Source organism: Oncorhynchus mykiss, chromosome 13 (genome assembly GCF_013265735.2).
Source record: "Oncorhynchus mykiss isolate Arlee chromosome 13, USDA_OmykA_1.1, whole genome shotgun sequence".
Classification (NCBI taxonomy): Eukaryota; Metazoa; Chordata; class Actinopteri; order Salmoniformes; family Salmonidae; genus Oncorhynchus; species Oncorhynchus mykiss.
The window spans coordinates 55,028,157-55,055,886 of record NC_048577.1 but is presented as its reverse complement, the minus strand read 5'-3'; the positions used below and the strand labels follow the sequence as shown (position 1 = coordinate 55,055,886).

Below are 27,730 nucleotides of genomic sequence, written 5' to 3'. Positions count from 1 at the left end.
CTGCATTTTTACTGGAAAATGTTGGCCCTGTCACTTTTACTCAAGCCCAGTCACTTTTACTCAGGCCCAGTCACTTTTACTCAGGCCCAGTCACTTTTACTCAGGCCCAGTCACTTTTACTCAGGCCCAGTCACTTTTACTCAGGCCCAGTCACTTTTACTCAGGCCCAGTCACTTTTACCCAGGCCCAGTCACTTTTACTCAGGCCCAGTCACTTTTACTCAGGCCCAGTCACTTTTACTCAGGCCCAGTCATTTTTACCCAGGCCCAGTCACTTACACTCAGGCCCAGTCACTTTTACTCAGGCCCAGTCACTTTTACTCAGGCCCAGTCACTTTTACCCAGGCCCAGTCACTTTTACTCAGGCCCAGTCATTTTTACCCAGGCCCAGTCACTTTCCCTCAGGCCCAGTCACTTTCACTCAGGCCCAGTCACTTTCACTCAGGCCCAGTCACTTTCACTCAGGTCCAGTCACTTTTACTCAGGCCCAGTCACTTTTACTCAGGCCCGGCCATTTTATAATCTAAATCAAATCAAATCAAACTTTATTGGTCACATACACATGGTTAGCATATGTTATTGCGAGTGTAGCTACAGTGCCTTGCGAAAGTATTCGGCCCCCTTGAACTTTGCGACCTTTTGCCACATTTCAGGCTTCAAACATAAAGATATAAAACTGTATTTTTTTGTGAAGAATCAACAACAAGTGGGACACAATCATGAAGTGGAACGACATTTATTGGATATTTCAAACTTTTTTAACAAATCAAAAACTGAAAAATTGGGCGTGCAAAATGATTCAGCCCCCTTAAGTTAATACTTTGTAGCGCCACCTTTTGCTGCGATTACAGCTGTAAGTCGCTTGGGGTATGTCTCTATCAGTTTTGCACATCGAGAGACTGAATTTTTTTTCCCATTCCTCCTTGCAAAACAGCTCGAGCTCAGTGAGGTTGGATGGATGGAGAGCATTTGTGAACAGCAGTTTTCAGTTCTTTCCACAGATTCTCGATTGGATTCAGGTCTGGACTTTGACTTGGCCATTCTAACACCTGGATATGTTTATTTTTGAACCATTCCATTGTAGATTTTGCTTTATGTTTTGCATCATTGTCTTGTTGGAAGACAAATCTCCGTCCCAGTCTCAGGTCTTTTGCAGACTCCATCAGGTTTTCTTCCAGAATGGTCCTGTATTTGGCTCCATCCATCTTCCCATCAATTTTAACCATCTTCCCTGTCCCTGCTGAAGAAAAGCAGGCCCAAACCATGATGCTGCCACAACCATGTTTGACAGTGGGGATGGTGTGTTCAGCTGTGTTGCTTTTACGCCAAACATAACGTTTTACATTGTTGCCAAAAAGTTCAATTTTGGTTTCATCTGACCAGAGCACCTTCTTCCACATGTTTGGTGTGTCTCCCAGGTGGCTTGTGGCAAACTTTAAACAACACTTTTTATGGATATCTTTAAGAAATGGCTTTCTTCTTGCCACTCTTCCATAAAGGCCAGATTTGTGCAATATACGACTGATTGTTGTCCTATGGACAGAGTCTCCCACCTCAGCTGTAGATCTCTGCAGTTCATCCAGAGTGATCATGGGCCTCTTGGCTGCATCTCTGATCAGTCTTCTCCTTGTTTGAGCTGAAAGTTTAGAGGGACGGCCAGGTCTTGGTAGATTTGCAGTGGTCTGATACTCCTTCCATTTCAATATTATCGCTTGCACAGTGCTCCTTGGGATGTTTAAAGCTTGGGAAATCTTTTTGTATCCAAATCCGGCTTTAAACTTCTTCACAACAGTATCTCGGACCTGCCTGGTGTGTTCCTTGTTCTTCATGATGCTCTCTGCGCTTTTAACAGACCTCTGAGGCTATCACAGTGCAGGTGCATTTATACGGAGACTTGATTACACACAGGTGGATTGTATTTATCATCATTAGTCATTTAGGTCAACATTGGATCATTCAGAGATCCTCACTGAACTTCTGGAGAGAGTTTGCTGCACTGGAAGTAAAGGGGCTGAATAATTTTGCACGCCCAATTTTTCAGTTTTTGATTTGTTAAAAAAGTTTGAAATATCCAATAAATGTCGTTCCACTTCATGATTGTGTCCCACTTGTTGTTGATTCTTCACAAAATAATACAGTTTTATATCTTTATGTTTGAAGCCTGAAATGTGGCAAAAGGTCGCAAAGTTCAAGGGGGCTGAATACTTTCGCAAGGCACTGTAAATGCTCGTGCTTCTAATTCCGACAGTGCAGGAATATCTAACAAGTAATCTAACAATTCCACAACAACCACCTAATACACACAAATCTAAAGGGATGGAATAAGAATATGTACATATAAATAAATGGATGAGCAATGACAGAGCGGCATAGGCAAGATGCAATAGATGGTATAAAATACAGTATATACAAATGAGATGAGTAATGTAAGATATGTAAACATTATTAAAGTTATTTGTGATCCATTTACTAAAGTGGCCCATGATTTTGCGAGTCTGTATGTAGGCAGCAGCCTCTCTGTGTTAGTGGTGGCTGTTTAACAGTCTGATGGACTTGAGATGGAAGCAGTTTTTCAGTTTCTCGGTCCCAGCTTTGATGCACCTGTACTGACCTCGCCTTCTGGATGCTAGCGGGATGAACAGGCAGTGGCTCGGGTGGTTGTTTCCCTCTTTTTGGCCTTCCTGTGACATCGGGTGCTGTAGGTGTCCTGGAGGGCAGGTAGTTTGCCGCCGGTGATGCGTTGTGCAGACCACACCACCTTCTGGAGAGCCTTACGGTTGTGGGCGGTGCATTTGCCGTACTAGGCGGTGCTACAGCCCAACAGGATGCTCTCAATTGTGCATCTGTAAAAGTTTGTGAGGGTTTTAGGTGACAAGAACCATTTCTTTAGCCTCCTGAGGTTGAAGAGGCGCTGTTGCGCATTCTTCACCACACTGACTGTGTGGGTGGACCATTTCAGTTTGTCCGTGATGTGTATGCCGAGGAACTTAAATAGTATTGTGATATCCTCATATCATTATGGGTCACTTAATAGAATAGAATGTAACATAATAGAATAGAAAAGAATATAACATTATGGAATGGAATAGTATAGAATAGATCAGAATAGAATGGAATAAAACATACTGTACACAGTAATGGGCTGCCGTATGGACATGGAGGTTCCATAAAACACTCATAAGAGGACATAAAGATTTTAAGACATTATAGGTCTCACAGGTTCTAGCCATAGAAGAGCAATGTATTTTATTGCATGTGTCATTTCAATCCCATTTTCTCTGTTAGTCCATCTCCACACTCTGTTGAACATGATTACTGTGTGAAATTGAATATTTGATTCTCCATTATGTAGATTTAGATCACAATTGAATTTGCTGTTAAACGCACTGGTGAGTCTGAAATACACGTTCTGCTTCACTAATGCCCTTTCTGTGAGTTGGCCCTGGATTTGACCCAATCAGTCACACACTTCCACACACAGAGACACATGATAACATACACACTGCATGCACAAGCAAGCCCACCTGCTCTTTCATACTCAAACATGCATACTGTATACTTCTGTCTCTCTTTCTCTGTCTTTGTCTCTCCCTCACTCTTTCTCCCTATTTCTTTCTTTTTAAAATGTTTTGTTCTTTCTCTTTATCTCAAACACACACACATCTTTCTCTTTATCTCAAACACACACACATCTTTATCTCAAACACACACACATCTTTCTCTTTATCTCAAACACACACATCTTTCTCTTTATCTCAAACACACACACATCTTTCTCTTTATCTCAAACACACACATCTTTCTCTTTATCTCAAACACACACATCTTTCTCTTTATCTCAAACACACACACATCTTTCTCTTTATCTCAAACACACACATCTTTCTCTTTATCTCAAACACACACACATCTTTCTCTTTATCTCAAACATACACACACATCTTTCTCTTTATCTCAAACACACACATCTTTCTCTTTATCTCAAACACACACACATCTTTCTCTTTATCTCAAACACACACATCTTTCTCTTTATCTCAAACACACACATCTTTCTCTTTATCTCAAACACACACATCTTTCTCTTTATCTCAAACACACACACATCTTTCTCTTTATCTCAAACACACACATCTTTCTCTTTATCTCAAACACACACACATCTTTATCTCAAACACACACACATCTTTCTCATTATCTCAAACACACACACATCTTTCTCTTTATCTCAAACACACACACATCTTTATCTCAAACACACACACATCTTTCTCATTATCTCAAACACACACACATCTTTCTCTTTATCTCAAACACACACACATCTTTCTCATTATCTCAAACACACACACATCTTTCTCTTGTAGTAATACTGACAGATCAGAGTCAATCAACTGAGTCACTGACTCATCATCAGAGATGTGACTAGGAACACAGTTTAGCAGAGTGGGTTCATTCCAGTTTGGAAAATGGTCAAGATGCGGTCGCCAATGGAAACAGCCTCCACCAAATCCTCCACCAGCCAGGCAACCGTCACAACCCAAGGGGTTCTTCATGCACTAAGTGGACAGCGTTGTCGGACAGTCACAGAAAGTCACGGCCCTGCAGTGTGCTGCTCTGGGAAATCCATCAGGTCTAACTGTGTTCCAGACTGTTTCATTCTGATCACAGCAGACCTGCCTGCCTGGCGGAAGGAACTGCTCTCTATTGATTCCATGGGTCTGGTCCCTATGGAGCGTTATCTATCTCCCATTCACTGACTTCATTAGATGTCTGGGACGCGAAGAGACACTCTGATTGGTTTCCAGGGGGTCAGATAGGTACAAACCGGGTCAGCGATGGGCGACATCTTAAATGGCACCCTAATCCCTTTATAATGCAATATTACTTTTGACCATAGGGAATATAGTGACTTTTGGGAAGCAGGTCATGATAATGGGTGGTACCAGTAATGTATGGTATCTATGGGTGGTACCAGTAATGTATGGTATCTATGGGTGGTACCAGTAATGTATGGTATCTATGGGTGGTACCAGTAATGTATGGTATCTATGGGTGGCACCAGTAATGTATGGTATCTATGGGTGGCACCAGTAATGTATGGTATCTATGGGTGGTACCAGTAATGTATGGTATCTATGGGTGGTACCAGTAATGTATGGTATCTATGGGTGGTACCAGTAATGTATGGTATCTATGGGTGGTACCAGTAATGTATGGTATCTATGGGTGGCAACAGTAATGTATGGTATCTATGGGTGGTACCAGTAATGTATGGTATCTATGGGTGGTACCAGTAATGTATGGTATCTATGGGTGGTACCAGTAATGTATGGTATCTATGGGTGGTACCAGTAATGTACAGTATCTATGGGTGGTACCAGTAATGTATGGTATCTATGGGTGGTACCAGTAATGTATGGTATCTATGGGTGGTACCAGTAATGTATGGTATCTATGGGTGGCACCATTAATGTATGGTATCTATGGGTGGTACAGGGTCCCAGTTCACAGGTTACAGATGCCCACTTCTGAAACTCAAGTATTTAAACGTAATTTCAAAACCTTAGTTCTAATTTAGCACACATTATGTTACCATTCACTTCCCTGTAGAGATTTGAGTGACGGTTTTAGATTTTAAAATGCCAGGCGAGGCAGAGAGAGAAAGAACTGGAAAAGACAGAGAGGAGTGGGGGTTTTCAGACATAAGTAAGACTGGTAGCTGCCTGTGTGAGCTCTGATGGGAGAGGAGATCAGTGTTGTGTAAGTGGTGGATCATTTAAACAGTCACGTTGGGATGCTGTACCTGCCTTCCCACCCACAGACCACCTGCTACCACAGCCAGACAAGTACGTAAGTGCGTGTGAGAGTTTGTGTGTGCAGAAAGGGGGGGTGAGGACATAAAAGTGGTCCTCTATACTTTGCTATTTAAAGGTCCGTCAGTGAGAGTGCAATGAACACAGCATGTCAGTCCTCTTTGGAACTGACAGGAGATTAGTGACTGGAGGATCTGTAGACTGGGACCAACAGGAACACAATATTCAGTCCACAGGAGGCTGCTGAGGGGAGGACGGACCATAATAATGGCCGTAACGGAGCACATGGAATGGCACCAAACACATGGAAACAATGTGTTTTATGTATTTGATACCGTTCCACCAGCCCGTCCTCCCCAATTAAGGTGCCCCCATCCTCATGTGATTCAGCCATCTAATCAACAAGGCTGAGGGAGGGAGGGTTGTGCTCCAACATTACTCAGTAAATTTAGCATTTTGAGTGGGAATCCTCCCCCAGTGGCATTTGGCTGTTTAAAATGGCAGCCGCCCACCTTCTGTTGACAGAGCTATTTGCAACTTTATGACTGGCCTGGTGCTGCAATCTGCACTTCTCCAATGTATGATATTGACTGCAGTAAACTACCCCACCCGTGACACCCACAATATTTATGGGTCTGTGTCCCTGATACACAGCCGTTTGGGCTGTAACTGTTGGCTTTTGCTGTTGCGGGCTTTCTGCTTCGATTCATCCTCACAAATGTAGTGTCCGGATGGAATTGGGATAAAATATACTTTATGCCTCTAATAAAGTTTATGCCTCCACCCAAGAGCTCACAATCTCAGTGTCAATTTAATTTGTTCTCATAGGATTCTTGTCCTCTCTCCTCGTATTTAACAGTTTTAACTCAGCATTTTGCTTTTCCAAACTTTGTCAAAATATAAACATCCACCTCAGCATCACAGCAGCAGACATCTTTGCTGCTCATCCTTCCAGCTCTGGTTCTCTGGTTAGGGTTTAGATAGGACATTCTTGAATGGGTTCTCCCTGATTGGCTACAAGGTCAGACCATGATGGTCACAGAGGTTCCTTTAGTTCTGAATGAGAAAACCCCTGTCTGTGTCCTCTGTGCTCCGTCCTCTCCCTTTTACCGCAGGTTGCCCAGTAACATCACCGTCATCTACAGAATTTTGAGCCGCAATGGCCACCCAGCAGTCTCCATTTTCAGCTCCTCACAGCTGGCGCCAGACACTGTATAGGGTCTAACAGTGAGGAAGGGATAGCAAGGGGTGGAAAGGTTCAGGTCTATGATTCAGATGGATGTCGTGTCTTCTCTCGTTTCTGCTTGATGCTGTTCTCTATTTCTCTCACTGTGCTCCACCTTACCTCTACTTCTCCCCTCTTCTTGTCTCTTCTCATCCCTTGTTCCCTTGCTTCTCTCTTTTCTTCACTCTACTCCTCCCTTATTTCATTCAGCTCACTTGTCTTCTTTTGTCTCTTTCAGTAAGCTCCCTAGCTGGGCCAGGGCTGTGGTCCCTAAAATCTTCTATGTGACAGAGAAGGCCTGGAACTACTACCCCTACACCATCACAGGTAACCACTCCTAGGACCATTACACTGTAACACCTCTACACTACTACCTACACCATCACAGGTAACCACTCCAAGGACCATTACACTGTAACACCTCTACACTACTACCTACACCATCACAGAAGAGCAGTACAGGAATGCACAGTGTGTCTGATAATGGAAAGGAGGAAAGGGGATACCTGGTCAGTTGTACAACTGAATGCATTCAACACAAATGTGTCTTCCACATTTAATCCAAGCCCTCTGAATCAGAGAGGTGCGGGGGCTGCCTTTATCGCCATCCACGTCATCAGCGCCCGGGGAGCAGGTGGTGTTGGGGGTTAACTGTCTCGCTCAAGGTGAAGAACGACACATTTTTACACTTTGCCGGCTCGGGGATTCAAACCATGGACTGTACTGTACTCTGATAGACATTGTGATAATAGTCTATAGATAGGTGATGGACTGTACTGTACTCTGATAGACATTGTGATAATAGTCTATAGATAGGTGATGGACTGTACTGTACTCTGATAGACATTGTGATAATAGTCTATAGATAGGTGATGGACTGTACTGTACTCTGATAGACATTGTGATAATAGTCTATAGATAGGTGATGGACTGTACTGTACTCTGATAGACATTGTGATAATAGTCTATAGATAGGTGATGGACTGTACTGTACTCTGATAGACATTGTGATAATAGTCTATAGATAGGTGATGGACTGTACTGTACTCTGATAGACATTGTGATAATAGTCTATAGATAGGTGATGGACTGTACTGTACTCTGATAGACATTGTGATAATAGTCTATAGATAGGTGATGGACTGTACTGTACTCTGATAGACATTGTGATAATAGTCTATAGATAGGTGATGGACTGTACTGTTCTCTGCACAGGGACTGTTTGTTCTGGCTGGCTAGTTTGGACTGGACTGACTAAGAGCTCTATCTGTTCTCAACCTTCTCTATCTGTTCAGACCCAACGTATTCCCTCGCTTCATCCCTCTACCACACACACACACACACACGAACACACACACGATATTTCTTTCCTCAGAGAGAAGAATCCCAATAGCTTGTTGGGAGGGATGGAGGGAGTGATGGATGATAACATGATGAGAGGATCATATTATTATAGCCCTCTAAAATAAAACAAGCTCCTGCTGCTCCTTGTTGTCCTTCTCAGGTGTCCTCTTAACACATGATGCTCTCTCTCCCTCTCTTCTCTTGTCCCCTCTTCCACTCCCTCTCTCTCTCTCTTTTTCTCTCTCTCCATCTCTCCTCTTGTTAAACTCCCTCCCCTCTTCCACTCCCTCTCTCTCTCTCTTTTTCTCTCTCTCCATCTCTCCTCTTGTTAAACTCCCTCTCCTCTTTCACTCCCTCGCTCTCGCTCTCTCTCTTTTTCTTTCTCTATCTCTCCTCTTGTTAAACTCCCTCTCCTCTTTCACTCCCTCGCTCTCGCTCTCTCTCTTTTTCTTTCTCTATCTCTCCTCTTGTTAAACTCCCTCCCCTCTTTCACTCCCTCTCCCTCTCTTTCTCTCCCCCTCCATCCCATCTTTCTCTCTCGCGCGCTCTCTCTCTCTCTCTGTCTCTCTCTCGCTCTCTCTCTCTCTCTCTCTCTGTTTCTCTCTCTGTCTCTCTCTGTCTCTCTTTCTCTCTCCTCTTGTTAAACTCCCTCCCCTCTTTCACTCCCTCTCTCTCTCTCTTTTTCTCTCTCTCCATCTCCTCTTGTTAAACTCCCTCCCCTCTTTCACTCCCTCTCCCTCTCTTTCTCTCTCTCCCCCTCCCTCCCATCTTTCTCTCTCTCGCGCTCTCTCTCTCTCGCTCTCTCTCTCTCTCTTTCTCTCTCTCTGTCTCTCCCTCTCTCTCTCTGTTTCTCTCGCTGTCTCTCTCTCTCCTCTTGTTTAACTCCCTCCCCTCTTTCACTCTCTCTCTCCATCTCTCTCTGGTCCTGGATTCTTCACCTGCTGTGACGCAGAGTACACTGTGAGTATACCACTGATGTTCCTTACACACGCACGCACGCACGCACGCGCACACACACACACACACACACACACACTGTGTCACAACCGGCCGTGTCACAACCGGCCGTGATCGGGAGTCCTATAGGGCAGTGCACAATTGGCCCAGCGGCGTCCGAGGCTGGGGCGGGGTAGACAGTCATTGTAAATAAGAATTTGTTCTTAACTGACTTGTCTAGTTAAATAAACTAGTAGACATGCAGAGCAGTCTGCCAGAAGTCAAGGGTTAGGTGAGCTGTGCTCTGATGACTGACAGAAGAGTATGAAATGTTGTATTCCTGTAGAATTCCATCTCTGTTTTGAATCAGTGAATGGTTCCCCCAGAGATGTACAGAGCAGCAATACAACGCTACAGTAATGCTGTGTGGGTCCTTAAATCCCAAATCTAATAGCTAAATGATCCTTGGTATGACCATCTTAAAACAATTCCATATGTTCACTTAATAGCTTAGACTCTTATGTAAAGCACAAGCTCAATTTGATTAGGCTTTGAATGTCATTAAAGGGACTTTAATTCGCCTATAATTTTTCAATGAGTTTTACAGACAGCTTCATCTATTGTTCTGGTTCTATATTTAGCCATTGAGGATTTATTTTCAACCACCTCAGTCTGCGTCCTAAATGGCACCCTTTCCCCTATATACTGCACTTCTTTTGACCAGAGTCCTATGGGCTTTACATAGGGAATAGGATGGTATTTGGGACCCAGCCTCATTCATGTATGGGCTTTTACTGAAATTATTAAAGGAGAGCTGCTCGGTTACACAATGCACTGAACCTGGTGTGTGTGTGTGTGTGTGTGTGTGTGTGTGTGTGTGTGTGTGTGTGTGCACTTTAATGAAGCTAAATGAATGGAAGAGATGGAGCACGTGTTCGTTAACAGGAGTTGACTACAGTGAACATGTTCAACATGGGGTTCTTGGTTGTGTGCGTCTCCTGCTGTGTAGTTTTGTAGGACAGGAGATGTTATTTAAAGAAACAAAAGGGATGGATGTGCTGAAGATAATGTTGGTTCAGATGAAGATAAGGACACACCCTCTCTCTAGATAAGCACACACACACACACACACACACACACACACAACCTCCTGCAGCAAGCCTATAGCCTGGGCCCCACCCCATGCTGCTGCGCTGTGGACATATTCATTCCTTCCCATTCTCTCTATTCTAAAGAGACATATGAACACACACACACACAACCTCCTGCAGCAAGCCTATAGCCTGGGCCCCACCCCATGCTGCTGCGCTGTGGACATATTCATTCCTTCCCATTCTCTCTATTCTAAAGAGACATATGAACACACACACATACAGAAACACACTCACTCACTCATACCGTTATGTAACTGGAGATCTATTGAGCTTTGTTGTAATTGCGGTGTTAAAGAGTTAATCTAATCAAAGCCTATGGTGAGAGCAGTGTGAGTGATAGTTGACTAGCCATGGGGGGATGGGGAGGAAGGTATGAGTGATAGTTGACTAGCCATGGGGGGACGGGGAGGAAGGTATGAGTGATAGTTGACTAGCCATGGGGGGACAGGGAGGAAGGTATGAGTGATAGTTGACTAGCCATGGGGGGACGGGGAGGAAGGTATGAGTGATAGTTGACTAGCCATGGGGGACGGGGAGGAAGGTATGAGTGATAGTTGACTAGCCATGGGGGGACGGGAAGGAAAGTATAAGTGATAGTTGACCTGCCATGGGGGGACGGGGAGGAAGGTATGAGTGATAGTTGACTAGCCGTGGGGGGATTGGGGGGAGGTTCAGGGTGTGGACGAGGAGCCAGTAAATCCACAGGGCGATATAATATAATCATTATTACTGAAGACAGGGGCAATAAAACACACGCAATCACACTCAGCATGACACACACACATGCGTATACGTGCACACACACACACACACACACACACACACACACACACACACACACACACTGCCCATAAAACACCTCACCCTGCAGGCTGACCACAAAGACCCAGGAATATATTCCCTCTGTCTTTCCTGAGCTTGTATGGATAGTGGTAGAAAGATTCTATCCCATCTCCCATGGAGATCAGTTTCCCCAGTGCTCCACACCTTGTTGGAGATGATTCGGATTTAACCACTCTACATTTAGGTTATGTCCCAAATGGGCAATAGCCTATGTAGTGTTTTGACCAAGGCCCACTATGGGGCCAACATAGTGCGTCCTGGTCAACAATAGTGCACTACATAGGCAATAGGGTACTATTTGGGACTCAGACATAACAAGTCAAAATATTGTCTTAATGTGTCTATATTCTGTGTGTAATCTCCTGCTGTTCTCTCCTCTTCTCTAGTGTTCCTTTCTGCCAAAGTTCTCCATTCACATAGAGACCAAGTATGAGGACAACAAAGGCAGCAATGACAATGTCAGTATGGTTGTCTGTGCATGGTCATGGTGTGTGTCTGTGCATGGTCATGGTGTGTGTCTGTGCATGGTCATGGTGTGTGTCTGTGCATGGTCATGGTGTGTGTCTGTGCATGGTCATGGTGTGTGACTGTGAGTGGGCATGGTGTGTGTCTGTGAGTGGTCATGGTGTGTGTCTGTGAGTGGTCATGGTGTGTGTCTGTGAGTGGTCATGGTGTGTGTCTGTGAGTGGTCATGGTGTGTGTCTGTGAGTGGTCATGGTGTGTGCACTTGAATGCCACATACAACATTCAGTCCCATCTTTTTCTCTCACTTCTAAACGAGTGGATGGAGTCAGAACAGGGGGATGCTGGGATGAATAAGAACACGGGTCTAATATATTCACGATGCCCCAACCAACTCATCAGAATGCACGTTTAGTTCATTGGCTAGGCTCTCCCTCACTAAAATCAGTGAGATTACCATTCAGTCTGTGGGCTTCAGGGCCCATATTCATAAAGCATCTTTATTAGGAGTGCTGATCTAGGATCAGGTTCCCCTTGTTCAAGTCAAAACTGGTCCTAGATCAGCACTCCAACTCTGAGAGGCTTTATTAATATGGGCCCAGGCCTCCGAGTCAAGTGGAAGTGGTTCTTTCTCCAGCCTTTCAATGTGGAGCATATCAAATCAAGTTGGATATGGGTTAATCCGTTGGGGTGGCAGGTAGCCTAGTGGTTAGAGCATTGGGCCAGTAGCCAAAAGGTTGCTAGATCAAATCCCTGAGCTGACAAGGTAAAAATCTGTCATTCTGCCCCTAAACAAGGTAGTTCCTAGGCTGTCATTGTAAATAAGAATTTGTTCTTAACTGACTTGCCTAGTTAAATTAAATGTGGATAACTGTGGGGCTGTGTGATAGGAGAGTTTATATTGTATACCTCTGTGATAGGAGAGTTTATATCGTATACCTCTGTGATAGGAGAGTTTATATCGTATACCTCTGTGATAGGAGAGTCTATATCGTATACCTCTGTGATAGGAGAGTTTATATCGTATACCTCTGTGATAGGAGAGTTTATATCGTATACCTCTGTGATAGGAGAGTTTATATCGAATACCTCTGTGTTGGGAGAGTTTATATCGAATACCTCTGTGATAGGAGAGTTTATATCGAATACCTCTGTGATAGGAGAGTTTATATCGAATACCTCTGTGATAGGAGAGTTTATATTGAATACTTCTTTGTTAGGAGAGTTTCAATAATGCATTATCTTGGTTGGGTTTGCTATCAGATGCCCATTGCTTCATGTTACACAATGGGTTTACTCATAACTCATCCCCCTTCTTCTGGATTGAAGGACATGTCAAGGACATCCTTAGTACAAGGTCTTACTCTGTCACATATCTGCATCTCAAATGACAATCTATTCCCTATGTAGTGCACTACTTTTGACCAGAGCCATGCACTGCATAGGCAATAGGGTGCCATTTGAGATGTAGACAACAGTTGTTTTCAGCCACGTTCGCCTGCTGCACCTTCTCTTTGTGAGAGTTGGTATGTCAGGGAGAAAGGGATGATTGCCTACAGCTCCTTGGCTACATATTTAAATTCCCTACAGTATGAAGGGCTGATATCCAGACAACCAGAGTTGAGAGAAGGGGGAGTAAGATAGAAAGGAAATAAGATATAGGGAGATATTGTGTGTATCTGTCTGCATGTCTGATCCAGTCCTTTAAACAAGGACTGTTGCTTCTTGTTCCTCTCACCACTGATCCTCATTTCCTGGTGGGGGACACATTCACATTATCATTCCACAACATTTACATGATGTCATATCATAAAACTGATCTTGTCTGTTCTGGGTCGTGTTCATTAGGACATAATGGAAACCATTTCAAAACGTTTTGCTATAGACAAAAGAAACGTTTCTTATTGGACATTTCCAGGTAATCCCTCCCTGTTTCAGCTGATTTTCTTGTGTTTGGTGCAAAACGAACACGACCCTGACTTCATTCCTGAGACTAAAGTATGTATTTGCTGAATTTTAAATTCATCCCATCAATGCCTCAATTTCCCAAGGCTTACTTCCTCTACTCTCAAAGACATCATTATTCAGTTCAGTTTTTCATCCTCTCAGTCTACTTATCATGCAAAGGTTGATAGATGAATATACATTGATGTCAGTAATGGATGGATTTTTGTCTGGATTATTCAACTATTTCAAGGAGGTTATTACTGCACCAGCTCTGTCTCTGTCTCTCCTGTTTCTTTCTCCCTGCTAAATGAGCTAAATGTATCCTCCGGGCGAAAGCACCTGTCACCTGACGAGGTCTAATGGCTTTAATGGGGAAAGGAGTAAAGCATTCATAACCGTTAAAAGCCTCGCTTTCCTCCTTCAAACAATGTCATTCTCTATATGATTAGCAGCTCTGGCCGATCAGTATCATGAAATGCTCGCTCGCTCAACTTACCCAAACATCAGAGCTCCACCTAGTGGCTGCTGTGGGAATGACCGTTGATTGAGCTTCACTCCTAAGATCACTGATATACATCTACATAGATAAGGTGTTGCTGAAATACAATGTCCTCATCATGGAGAACAGTTGATTATGTTCTCTCTCTTTCTCTCTCTCTCTCTAAAATGACGTGCCCATCTCTTTTTCTCTATCCCTCAGATCTTTGACAGCGAGCCCAAAGGGGAGGAGGAGATAGAGGTGTGCTTAGTGGATATCGCCTACGACGAGATCCCAGAGCGCTACTACAAGGAGTCTGAGGTGAGGAGGTCAAAGGTTAGAAGTCAAGGGTTAGGAATCCCAAGTCACTGTTTCAGCAGCAGTGGACTTCGACAGTCACAATTCTCCATCGTTTTCCAGTACAAGTGTGTACTTGTACACTCACCGGCATGGATATAAAACCATATGATTGGTGTAAGCATTGGCTGGCGTGAGTTTCTACCATTGTTAAACCCATGTTAGAAAGTGTGGAAGTGTACTTTTTGGGAGGAGTGGGGGGGTGAGCTCTGGGTGCTAGCAACCTGGTTGTTTCACAAAGTCAGAAAAAGTGTAAGAGTCTGATAACAAAATATCTAAGAGAATACAGTCTTAGAAAAACTGCACTATCTAGAACCTAAAAGGTTTCTTTGGCTGACCCCATAGGAGAACCATTTGAAGAACCCTTTTTTGGTTGAACCCTTCTACCTGGAACCAAAAAGGGTTCTCCTATGGGGACAGCCGAAAACCCTTTTGGAACCCTTTTTTCTAAGAGTGTTTACAAATCCCCATTTCTCTCATATCTCATTTGCTCATTTCTCCTCTCAGCCCTGATGGTCAGCTAGCTGCTAGTTTCATCAGAGAGAGAGACCTCCAGCTGGTCATATCTCCCCTCTCAGCCCTGAGGGTCAGCTAGCTGCTAGTTTCATTAGAGAGAGAGACCTCTAGCTGGTCATATCTCCCCTCTCAGCCCTGAGGGTCAGCTAGTTGCTAGTTTCATCAGAGAGAGAGACCTCTAGCTGGTCATATCTCCCCTCTCAGCCCTGAGGGTCAGCTAGCTGCTAGTTTCATCAGAGAGAGAGACCTCTAGCTGGTCATATCTCCCCTCTCAGCCCTGAGGGTCAGCTAGCTGCTAGTTTCATCAGAGAGAGAGACCTCTAGCTGGTCATATCTCCCCTCTCAGCCCTGAGGGTCAGCTAGCTGCTAGTTTCATTAGAGAGAGAGACCTCTAGCTGGTCTTGGCTGCCATTAACCATGTTCACTGCTGTGTCCCTGCTCTCCTTCACGTTCCATTCTTTTCTCTTCACAAGCCTCAGGGAGGGTTGATGTAGGGGTGGATGGAGGGAAGGGGGTGGAGGAATGGAGGAATACACAGCGTTATCTTCCTCAAACAGCCTCTTAAAGCTTCTCACTCCTCTGATCACCAACTGGCTATCTGCCTCGCCATACGTGTGTGTGTGTGGGGGGGGGGGGAGGGGGGGGGGGGGGGGGCTCTAATACCATGTCTGTTATTAGAGTCAGGGGGACAGCAATGGATCTGTCTTTTATGTTTGACCAGAGGACGGGGATTGATGCCCTAGCCACCAGATGCTTTTTCCTGGAATACAATACAATGTCAACCAGCCTATTTAAGTATATTTGATTTGATCTGAGCCAGTTTTAGATCCCTGATACCTGCTGTGTTCAGGAGAGCATAGACTTAGTCTTATATGTTGCCAACTGCAGTAACGTTTCACCTGTCATTGTTCAAATGTAAGTACAAAGAGATGATTTTGACAAATGGTCATACTATTACATTAAGCTAGGGCTGCGAAATTCTGGTAAATTTCCCCAAATTTTCCAGAAATCCTGGTTGGAATATTCCTGGAATCAGGAGGGAATAAACAAATAAATTGGAATATTCCAACCAGGATTTACAGAAACCTGGGAATTTTGTGAAAGTTGCTGGAATTTTGCAACCCAAATTCACATTATACCAGAACAATGATATACAGTTGAAGTCGGAAGCTTACATACACCTTAGCCAAATACATTTAAACTCAGTTTTTCACAATGACATTTAATCCTAATAAAAATTCCCTGTCTTAAGTCAGATAGGATCATCATTTGATTTTAAGAATGTGAAATGTCAGAATAATAGTAGAGAGAATTATTTATTTCATCACATTCCCAGTGGGTCAGAAGTTTACATACACTCCATTAGTATTTCGTAACATTGCCTTTAAATTGTTTAACCTGGGTCAAACGTTTCAGGTAGCCTTCCACAAGCTTCCCACAATAAGTTATGGTGAATGGTGAATTTTGGCCCATTCCTCCTGGCAGAGCGGGTGTAACTGAGTCAGGTTTATAGGCCTTTTGCCCGCACACGCTTTTTCAGTTCTGCTCACAAATCTTACATAGGATTGAGTTCAGGGCTTTGTGATGGCCACTCCAATACCTTGACTTTGTTGTCCTTAAGCCATTTTGCCACAACTTTGGAAGTATGCTTGGGGTCATTGTCCATTTGGAAGACCCATTTGCGACCAAGCTTTAACTTCTTGACTGATGTCTTGAGATGTTGCTTCAATATATCCACATAATTTTCCTTTCTCAAGATGACATCTATTTTGTGAAGTGCATCAGTCCCTCCTGCAGCAAAGCACTCCAACAACATGATGCTGCCACCCCCATGCTTCACGGTTGGGATGGTGTTCTTCTATTTTTGTTTCATCAGACCAGAGGACATTTCTCCAAAAAGTACAATCTTTGTCCCCATGTTCAGTTGCAAACCGTAGTCTGGCTTTTTTTATGGCGGTTTTGGAGCAGTTGCTTCTTTCTTGCTGAGCTGCCTTTCAGGTTATGTCGATATAGGACTTGTTATACTGTGGATATAGCTACTTTTGTACCTGTGTCCTCCAGCATCTTCACAAGGTCCTTTGCTGCTGTTCTGGGATTGATTTGCACTTTTGGCACCAAAGTACGTTCATCTCTAGGAGACAACGCGTCTCCTTCCTGAGCGGTATGACGGCTGCGTGGTCCCATGGTGTTTATACTTGCGTACTGTTGTTTGTACAGATGAACGTGGTACCGTCAGGTGTTTGGAAATTGCTCCCAAGGATGAACCAGACTTGTGGGGGTCTACAACTTTTTTCTGAGTTCTTGATTGATTTCTTTTGATTTTCCCATGATGTCAAGCAAAGAGGCACTGATTTTGAAGGTAGGCCTTTCAATACATCCACAGGCACACCTCCAATTGACTCAAATTATGTCAATTAACCTATCAGAAGCTTCTAAAGCCGAAAGTGACACATAAATCGTCAAAATGTAAATTTGTTGGTGGTTTGGGGGAGAATTGTAGCATTTCAACTAACCCTAAGCCTAACCATTGTCCTAACCTTAACCTAATGCTCCTAACCCGCTAGGTTATTATCCTATCCTGCTCCATAAATTATCCTAACCTGATAGGTTAATTGTCCTATCCTGTTCCGTAAGTTCTCCTAACCTGCAAGGTTAATTGTCCTATCCTGCTCCGTAAGTTCTCCTAACCTGCTAGGTTAATTAATGTATCCTGCTCCATAAATTCTCCTAACCTGCTAGGTTAATTGTCCTATCCTGCTCCGTAAGTTCTCCTAACCTGCTAGGTTAATTGTCCTATCCTCCTCCTTAAGTTCTCCTAACCTGCTAGGTTAATTGTCCTATCCTCCTCCGTAAGTTCTCCTAACCTGCTAGGTTAATTGTCCTATCCTCCTCCGTAAGTTCTCCTAACCTGCTAGGTTAATTGTCCTATCCTCCTCCGTAAATTCTCCTAACCTGCTAGGTTAATTGTCCTATCCTCCTCCGTAAGTTCTCCTAACCTGCTAGGTTAATTGTCCTATCCTCCTCCGTAAGTTCTCCTAACCTGCTAGGTTAATTGTTGTAACGTTCATTGTTAAGGGTAGAGACCAAGGCGCAGCGTGATTTGAGTTCATCATATTTTATTAAAATGTGAACCAGAAAAATAAACCAATAAACAATACAACGATCGAAAAGCTTAGGAGTGCAACCCATGCAACAAACAAAGACAAGATCCCACAACTGAAGGTGGGAAAAAGGGCTGCCTAAGTATGATCCCCAACCAGAGACAACGATAGACAGCTGCCTCTGATTGGGAACCATACTAGGCCAGCAAAGAAAAAGAAAACATAGATGTACAAAAACTAGAGTACCCACCCTAGTCACACCCTGACCTAACCAAAATATAGAGAATAAACAGGGATTTCTAAGGTCAGGGCGTGACAATTGTCCTATCCTGCTACTTAAGTTCTCCTAACCTATCTGGATTAATTATTGTATCCTGCTGCGTAAATTCTCCTAACCTGCTAGGTTAATTATCGTATCCTGCTGTGTAAGTTCTCTTAACCTGTTAGGTTAATTATCGTATCCTGCTGTGTAAGTTATCCTAACCTGATAGGTTAATTATCCTATCCTGCTGTGTAAATTCTCCTAACCTGCTAGGTTAATTATCGTATCCTGCTGTGTAAGTTCTCCTAACCTGCTAGGTTAATTATCGTATCCTGCTGTGTATGTTCTCCTAACCTGCTAGGTTAATTATCCTATCCTGCTGTGTATGTTCTCCTAACCTGCTAGGTTAATTATCCTATCCTGCTGCGTAAGTTCTCTTAACCTGCTACATAAAGTCAATTCTGTTCGTAACTGTATACCATCTTGTCCCAGAGTTCTCGACCTGGTAAGGTCACATGATCAAGAAGCACCCCCCCCCCCCCCCCACACACACACACACACACTCACCTCTGACTCAACCTAACCAAACGTTATAACGCGTCTCATCTGCAATCACACAGAGTGCCTCCAGGTTTCTCCTCCTGTAAAACAGCGTGTGTGTGTGTGTTTCTGTGTGCGTGCGTGTGAGACGCATCCCTTCTCACCATCCCAACAGTGAGACACCTGACCTTGCTAATGAGCATTACAGTCCCCAGGGAAGTGTGATTAATTAATGCGTAATGGGTACTGTTTGTAATGAGAACCCCCCCCAGCGGGCTGCTCCAGGCTGAGCTCTCCATGAGACTTGTACCCACCTGGTACCTACCATCCATTCTGCTGGACTGCTGGACAAAGAAACATGGTTCATTCATACTTGTCAGAATGTTTACTGCAAAACTCATTGGGTCAGGAATTGGTGAGACAGTGGCACTAAGCTCATGAGGTATGTGAAAGTTATATTCTTCAATGTCACTATGTCAAAAGATGTCCAACATTGGATGTACCAATCCCGGTCTGTAGCTTTAATACTGTCCATACTGTGTTTCCATGGTTCCCTGTAGGACTTGCGGTACTTTAAATCAGAGAAGACAGACCGGGGTGTTCTGCAGGAGGGCTGGATCGACAACCAGGAACCCATCATGTGCTCCTACAAATTGGTGACAGTCAAGTTCGAGGTGTGGGGTCTTCAGACACGGGTGGAGCAGTTTGTACACAAGGTCAGTCCAGTTATGTCCACCCACCATTTCTGTATTCACACACACAATTCAATATAGCCCCCTCCACCCCTACCTATACCCCTGTTCCCCCTCTGAGCTGTCCCTCTCCTTGCCTAAGGGTCTCTTTCCCTAACATCACACACACAGCATTACTCATACAGGGACACACATGGCTAACATTAACTGGTGGAGGAGTGAAAGAAAGACAGAGAACAACTCTCAAAAGTTCATCCTCTCTGACTCATCCTCTCTGACTCACTAAGTCTTCTAACCTCCTTTCCTCTCTGACTCACCTGTCCTCTCACTAAGTCTTCTAGCTTCCTTTCCTCTCTGACTCACCTGTCCTCTCACTATGTCTTCTAGCTTCCTTTCCTCTCTGACTCACCTGTCCTCTCACTAAGTATTCTAACCTCCTTTCCTCTCTGACTCACCTGTCCTCTCACTAAGTCTTCTAGCTTCCTTTCCTCTCTCACTCACATGTCCTTTCCCTAAGTCTTCTAGCTTCCTTTCCTCTCTGACTCACCTGTCCTCTCACTAAGTCTTCTAGCTTCCTTTCCTCTCTGACTCACCTGGCCTTTCCCTAAGTCTTCTAGCTTCCTTTCCTCTCTGACTCACCTGTCCTCTCACTAAGTCTTCTAACTTCCTTTCCTCTCTGACTTACCTGTCCTCTCACTAAGTCTTCTAGCTTCCTTTCCTCTCTGACTCACCTGTCCTCTCACTTAGTCTTCTAACTTCCTTTCCTCTCTGACTCACCTGTCCTCTCACTAAGTCTTCTAGCTTCCTTTCCTCTCTGACTCACCTGTCCTCTCACTAAGTCTTCTAACCTCCTTTCCTCTCTGACTCACCTGTCCTCTCACTAAGTATTCTAGCTTCCTTTCCTCTCTGACTCACCTGTCCTTTCCCTAAGTCTTCTAGCTTCCTTTCCTCTCTGACTCACCTGTCCTCTCACTAAGTCTTCTAGCTTCCTTTCCTCTCTTACTCACCTGTCCTCTCACTAAGTCTTCTAACCTCCTTTCCTCTCTGACTCACCTGTCCTCTCACTAAGTATTCTAGCTTCCTTTCCTCTCTGACTCACCTGTCCTTTCCCTAAGTCTTCTAGCTTCCTTTCCTCTCTGACTCACCTGTCCTCTCACTAAGTCTTCTAACCTCCTTTCCTGTCCACCCTTCTTTCTTGCTCCCTCCCTCCCTCCCTCCCTCCCTCCCTCCCTCCCTCCCTCCCTCCCTCCCTCCCTCCCTCCCTCCCTCCCTCCCTCCCTCCCTCCCTTTCTTTCTCACTCTCCCTCTTTACCTTCCTTGTCCTTCTCTCTCCATCCTCAGGTTATCCGTGACGTCCTGCTCCTAGGACACAGACAAGCCTTTGCATGGGTGGATGAGTGGATTGGTGAGTTTGCATCTTGTCTCTGTCCCAGTTAGTTGACATGTATGCTCAGATGTGAGCTAGCTTCTTTATACTGTGTGTATATATATATTATTATTATTATTACATTTTTAAAATGTATATTTCATAGTATTTGTATTTTAGTGAGTAAGGAGATGGAGAGGGAGGGAGATGCAGACTAGTGCTAGGGCCAGGATTCTTACCCACACTGAGGGGTGACGTGTATGTGCTGCAGTGGCCCAGTTACCTGCTAGACCAGCCTCTGGCGCATAACTACTATCTACTTCTATGTGACCATGATCTTCGCTCTGCCTAATGTAGGACCTTGGCCACGGCACCAAGCACTGCTACTATCTATTATCTGTATATTTGAGTTTGTGTTCATTTGACTGTTTCCTGAAAGCTATCTCAAAATGTCAGTAACTCATCTATACAAGCATTGATTTGTGTTAATAACCATTATTTTATATGAGGTTTTTAGTCTGAGAATTTCTTGTCTAAACATGACTTCAGTGTTTCATTGATTTGCTTCACTGTTTCAACATGAGCAAACGGCTTATAAAATGGATCTGTGTGGCCAGGTTGGTCAAACACAAGGTACACTGCAACAAGACCTGAGTTCAACACTACAGTATTTCAAATAGCTTAAGCGTTTGCTTTAACCTGCCTGGAGGGCCAGGTGGGCGGGGTTTGTATTTCCAATACTTTTTTATTAGTTCCAATGCAACAGGCCAGCTCAGTCAACCACAGCTTCACTATTTCAAATCATTTCTAACAGTATTTAAATGCAGATCTGACTGAAACTACACTTCTCACCCTGTTGTTACATTTGTTAGCAGCCTTTTATTTGAGGAAAAAAGACAATTGATAGGCCAGACCACTCTTTTGTACATTTTGGATTATGTACTTAACTTTGTGTTTTTGAAAAGCTGACGCATCACGATTGTCATGGAGAAGGAAGATAAACATTCTTAATTATAACAATAATGATGAATTATTGATTGATTCAGTATTTATAAATGTTATTTTTAATCCCAGGCCCCAGTCCCCGTCAATGTAAATAAGAATGTGTTCTTAACTGGCTTGCCTAGTTACATAAAGGTTCATTTAAATATATAAAGCCCATTTCTCACAACCAATACGCTTTCTCGCTGACCTTCATCAGAGAAGCTCCCACTTGAGATGTATCCACTGCAAGATAATGATTCAGAGAGTGTGCACACAGGTACAGAGAGCACTTGACTCAGTACTGTATGGGTAAGAAGATGAGAGAATGTGGCAGTATGCCAAGAGTCAGTAGCTATTTTATTTGGGACTTACGGAGCCTGGCTTTAACGATAGAGGAACATTTAAGACCACACGAGCCTGCTCTTTATCCCTATTCACATACAACATGAACTAGTATACAGTACATAATTAGCACAGTAGATACACTCTAGCCTTAGGTCAATCTAGATTGCATTGTTCCCCTTCCTCCAAGAGCTGTGGGAGATTCAGTGAAAGTGGCTGTATCACTGGAGGCCACTGAGGGGAGGACGGCTCATAATAGTGGCTGGAACGGAGTGAATGGAATGCATCAAACACATTTGATACAATACCACCAATTCTACTTCAGTCATTACCACGAGCCTGTACTCCCCAATTAAGGTGGCACCAACCTCCTGTGGGCTGTATATCATCTGGGTCATATTAATTTAGCACCAAACAGAAGAAAATCAACTGAATCAAAGGGACTACCTGTCCAATAAGAAAAACACGTTTTGATTTTCTGTTGCAAACAATTTACAAACGTTGTGTGCCCTAAACGAACACGGCCCTGCTGTACAGCAGTGGTCCTTCCCTCCATCCTTGCATTGTGGTTTTCCACAGCCTACATTACTAAGGCTTGTCTAATAATATTCCCGAGAGCGTGTATCTTATACCATAAACCACCACTATATCAAACCACCCTGTGTCCACCCACTAATGTGCTGCTCCACTTCACATTAAAGGCCCAGTGCAGTCAAAAATGTGATTTTTTGTGTTTTATATTTATTTTCACACTACACTCTTACAAAAAAATGGTTCCAAAAGGGTTCTTCAGTTGTCCCCATAGGAGAACCCTTTTTGGTTCCAGGTACAACCTGTTTTGGTTCTAGATAGAACCATTTTTGTTTACATGTAGAAAGGAACCAAAAGAGTTTTACCTGCAACCCAAAAGGGTTCTTCAAAGGGTTCTCCTATGCAGACAGCCGAAGAACCCTGTAAGGTTTTATATAGCATCTTTTTTTCCAAGAGTGTATGAGGTTGAAATAATACTGTTAAATTCTGAACATTATGATAATTCCCTTTTAGTGTTGGAGCTATCTAAAATGATTCCCTTTTGTAAGAGCTATCTAAAATGTCACATCACCAGGTGGTAAATTAGTTCATAGACTGATAAGAAAGAGAGTTCCAAACCTCTCTGCCAATAACAGCTGTTTTTTCTCCCATCTCAGACCACTCCCAGACAGTCCTATAAACATTATTGCTTGAGAAATTGTTCTTTGCTAAGATACAATGTTTGTTTTTATTTGACCATTTTAATTGAACTCAATCACAGTAAGGTACTTAATTGTTACCCCAAAATGATTTGATATTAAGATAAAAAATGTTTGCATTGGGCCTTTAACCTATATCCATACCTGCCCAGTACATACTCTATCTCACCAAGGGACTGGTTTCCCAGAGCCAGGTAAAGTCTTTGATTTAAATACTTCTCAAATGAGAATCTCAATTGAAAGTGCAAGTGTTTGTCACTAATGGTTAACTACCCGCAGACTACGCCAACTTCCTCAGCTCTTTATGGTTGTGACCACCTGACCTCTTGCCGACCCTTCCCACAAGACCTTGCTCCTCCTGCACCAAGTGCCCTAGCTATCTAGCAGGTGGCGTGGTGGTGGTCTGGAACATCTCCACAGATATAACTTGGGATGATGTGCAGGAGTACCAGAAACACATGCATTAGAGTTGGCCATGTCCAACAACCACAGCATACCACAGCATAAACTCACCTGCCACCCACCGCCATCACTGGACATGGTAGAGAGCCTTGTGACAGCCAGCCGTATGTCTTCACTCTTCCTTCACTGTTTCTCTGTCTGCTGGTGACTCAGCTCCCTCTTCCTCTCTGACTCATTTCATGTCATCCATTCAAACGGACTCAAACGTTCATGCATTGTCAATGACTGAATCAAACTTCATGCTTTGTTTGTCCTACCGGAACAGCACAGAACACGTGTACGGACCCAAACACACACACACACACACACAAGTGAGCAAGTCACTGTTAGCATTTCACTGTTAGTCTACACATGTTTTTTACAATACATGTGATGAATTTGATTTTATTTGACACACTCATTAATGTACACACACACACACACACACACACACACACACACACACACACACACACATACACTTGTGAGCGAGGAGGATGACTGTGTTACTGTGTCTCCTTTGGAACACACACAACTGATTATGAATTCAGATTTGTGTTCAGAGCAGGGAACATCCTTTCATGTATTGCTTGTATTCATCTCCAAGAGCCTTTGAAATGGAAGCTCTTTTAAATGCAACAGGTGAAGTCAGATACGTATTTACTGTATAATGTAATTGTGTTATTACACTACAATGCTAAGACATACAGTAGATGTCATGGGGTTGAAATTATATCCCTCTCTCTCGCCCCCTGAAGAAATGACCATGGACGAGGTGAGAGAGTACGAGCGGGCCACCCAGGAGGCCACCAACCGTAAGATCGGCCCCTTCCCCCCATCCATCTCCATCACCGAGACCCCCTTGGCCTCAGTGGCCCGCAACGGGCCCTCCAGTGCCCCCTCCACCCCCCTCTCCACGGAGCCTCCAGAGTACCTCTCCGTGCCCAAGGACCGACCCAGAAAGAAGTCAGCCCCAGAGACCTTGACCCTCCCCGACCCCAATCGCAGGGACTCAGGCTTCAGGCTGGCTAGCATCTTCTCCTGGGGCTCAACCCCTAACCCCCAGCCTGAATGAGAGGGGGACCCATAGGTGTGGTATACACCTATCTACATTCAGGGAGTGGCCATTTTGTCCCCTAGACAACTTATGTAAAAGGGAGTGTTGTTCACAGACCTCCTGTAACTTGGTGGTGTGGTAAACGCCTCTCCACAGACAGTTGCTGGTATCACCCTGAAGCCAGCTACTGTCACCAACTAACTGTGTCTTGGTCTGCTTTTGCAGAGAGAGAGTCAGTCTGATCACCACGCAACACTTGGAGAGGAGTCTCAAGGCACACACCAAATACATGTACGCGCAAACACACACTCACTCACATACACACACACACACACACACACACACACTGAGTGTCTTTTAAAAACCTCTTGAACCTCTCCATTGGTCCCATCAAAACACAGCAACCAGCACCATCTACCAGCCAGAAAGCTCATGTGGAGGTCAATTATAGTCTGATTTAATTTAGTTCACATTCCTCTGAATACTTTGCTTCTCTTCAGTGTCTCAGTCCTCTTTCATCTCAGTTGATACTGTATCTCAGGGTTTGTTACCTAGATACACAGAGATCTGATAAATAGACTCTTCAATCAGCACACTCAATCTTTCTTCATATGGATATAAATGTGTGGGATGATCAAACTCATTTCCTCCTCTCTCCTTGCAGTCAAGCCCTCTTATTGGTTGGAAATTGACACCATGTAATTTCAGATGTAATTGTGTGTTGGTTGTTATTCATGGTTTGTTGTAGGTCGCTGTGAACAGAGAAAAACGGTGGATTTCAGGAGAGTGTTATTTTATCTTGTGTTTTGTTTTGTAAATATGTATATTTAAGAATTATCTATTGTAAAATGCTGAATTCATTGATGTCTTTCAATGCTATGGAATTGCTGTAATCTCTGCATTGGAGAGAGAGAAAGAGGTCTGTGTAGAGCTCTAAAGTGGAGGCGTTCTCTTTCTGAATCTGAGTTCTGTTGGTATGGTTTTGTTGGCCACGGTGCCCTTTTAAAGACATATAGAAAAATGCATGGTCTGAATATCCAGCCTCTGCTTTTCTTTTAAACTGGGGAGAAAATGTACCTTTTGAAATGTCTGTCTTCTATACGGTATGGGGCTTTTCCTTTGCTTGTTACAGACTACGACAAGGACAAAACATCTGATCAATGTTGTGATTTGGCTTTTAGGGATGATTTAAGTCATGAATTTGCAATCATGTTGTTGTTGTGTTTTATATCAAATCAATAAATTAAATATTGCTCAAACATCTGGTGTCATTCATATAAACGAAATGACAATACGTGGGGGAATTGTGATATCTGTAGTTCATCAGTTTCTTGTTTAGTTTATTAAACTGAAGTGACACATGGGTTAGGTTAGTAGGGTCAACTTGTGACTTGCAGTCACTGGATGCTTATTGTACGTTGGGGTAGGGTCCTTGCTGTAGCTTTTTTACAACCAACCTACATTGTTTATGTAAATAGCATGTTGTGGAAGGGTCCAGACACTTTTTTGTGTGATTTCACTTGTTTTTGAGAAACTTACCCCCAACCAATGATTCATTTCCTTATCCTAGTTGTGCACTATGGGGGCTCTGAAACAACATGAACAAAGGTGGGAAAAACACTTTTAGAAACAGAAAAGCTTTAAGTATAGTAATGCAAGTCTTCACGTGTTGTACACATTAAATGGTGTTATTTCTTTACTTCTGCAACGTTATATTCCATTTCGTTGAGACTCGAGTGATACCTCTCTGTCCATTCTACATGGAACTGCCAAAACAAAAGAAACACGAGTAAATGAGGAATACAAAGTATATTGAAAGCAGGTGCTACCACACAGGAAGTTCCAGACACTTGTAGAATCTATGCCGAGGTGCATTGAAGCTGTTCTCATGGTGGCCCAACACCCTATTAAGACACTTTATGTTGGTGTTTCCTGTATTTTGACAGTTACCTGTAGCAGCAGGCTACACAGAGAATGGAACAGCTGGATTGGGGAAGCAGCTCGAGTCGCAATAAATGGAATATAAAGTCCGGAATGACACAATTTCATGCTATACTAACAGTGTTTTTGTTTCTAAAAGGATGTATTTGGGTGTTTTTGGAGCATTTGTTCATGTTTTTTCGGTGCCACCGTACTGCAAAACAAGGACGAGGAGGTATGAGAGTGTAAAGTTCCTTGGCGTCCACATCACCAACAAACTAACATGGTCCAAGCACACCAAGAAAGTCGTGACGAGGGCACGACAAAACCTATTCCCCCTCAGGAGACTGAAAAGATTTGCCATGGGTCCTCAGATCCTCAAAAGGCTCTACAGCTGCACCATCGAGAGCATCTTGACTGGTTGCATCACTGCCTAGTATGGCAACTGCTCAGCCTCCGACCGCAAGGCACTACAGAGGGTACTGCGAACGGCCCAGTACCTCACCGGGGCCAAGCTTCCTGCCATCCAGGACCTCTATACCAGGCAGTGTCAGAGGAAGGCCCTAAAAATTGTCAAAGACTCCAGCTAGGCTAGTCATAGACTGTTCTCTCTGCTACCGCACGGCAAGCGATACTGGAGCGCCAAGTCTAGGTCCAAGAGGCTTCTTAACAGCATCTACTCCCAAGCCATAAGACTCCTGAACATCTAATCAAATGGC

The 27,730-nt window shown here is 43.8% G+C and overlaps 1 protein-coding gene across 2 annotated transcripts in view; it reads left to right on the top strand.

The window, feature by feature from the left end:
- The window catches only part of LOC110514491 (cytoplasmic phosphatidylinositol transfer protein 1-like), a 129,653-nt gene extending 103,303 nt beyond the window's left edge, over positions 1-26,350 (top strand). Inside the window, exons 3-9 of one of the 2 annotated variants that reach the window (XM_036941563.1) lie at positions 7,279-7,367; positions 9,337-9,344; positions 11,704-11,775; positions 14,427-14,525; positions 19,541-19,696; positions 21,014-21,077; positions 24,793-26,350. In XM_036941563.1, coding sequence (XP_036797458.1) covers positions 7,279-7,367; positions 9,337-9,344; positions 11,704-11,775; positions 14,427-14,525; positions 19,541-19,696; positions 21,014-21,077; positions 24,793-25,109 — 805 coding nt within the window. In that variant the 3' untranslated portion in view covers positions 25,110-26,350. The remainder of the gene's footprint in view (positions 1-7,278; positions 7,368-9,336; positions 9,345-11,703; positions 11,776-14,426; positions 14,526-19,540; positions 19,697-21,013; positions 21,078-24,792) is intronic. The other variant, XM_036941564.1, reaches the window with a different exon arrangement.
- Positions 26,351-27,730: the final 1,380 nt, after the last annotated feature.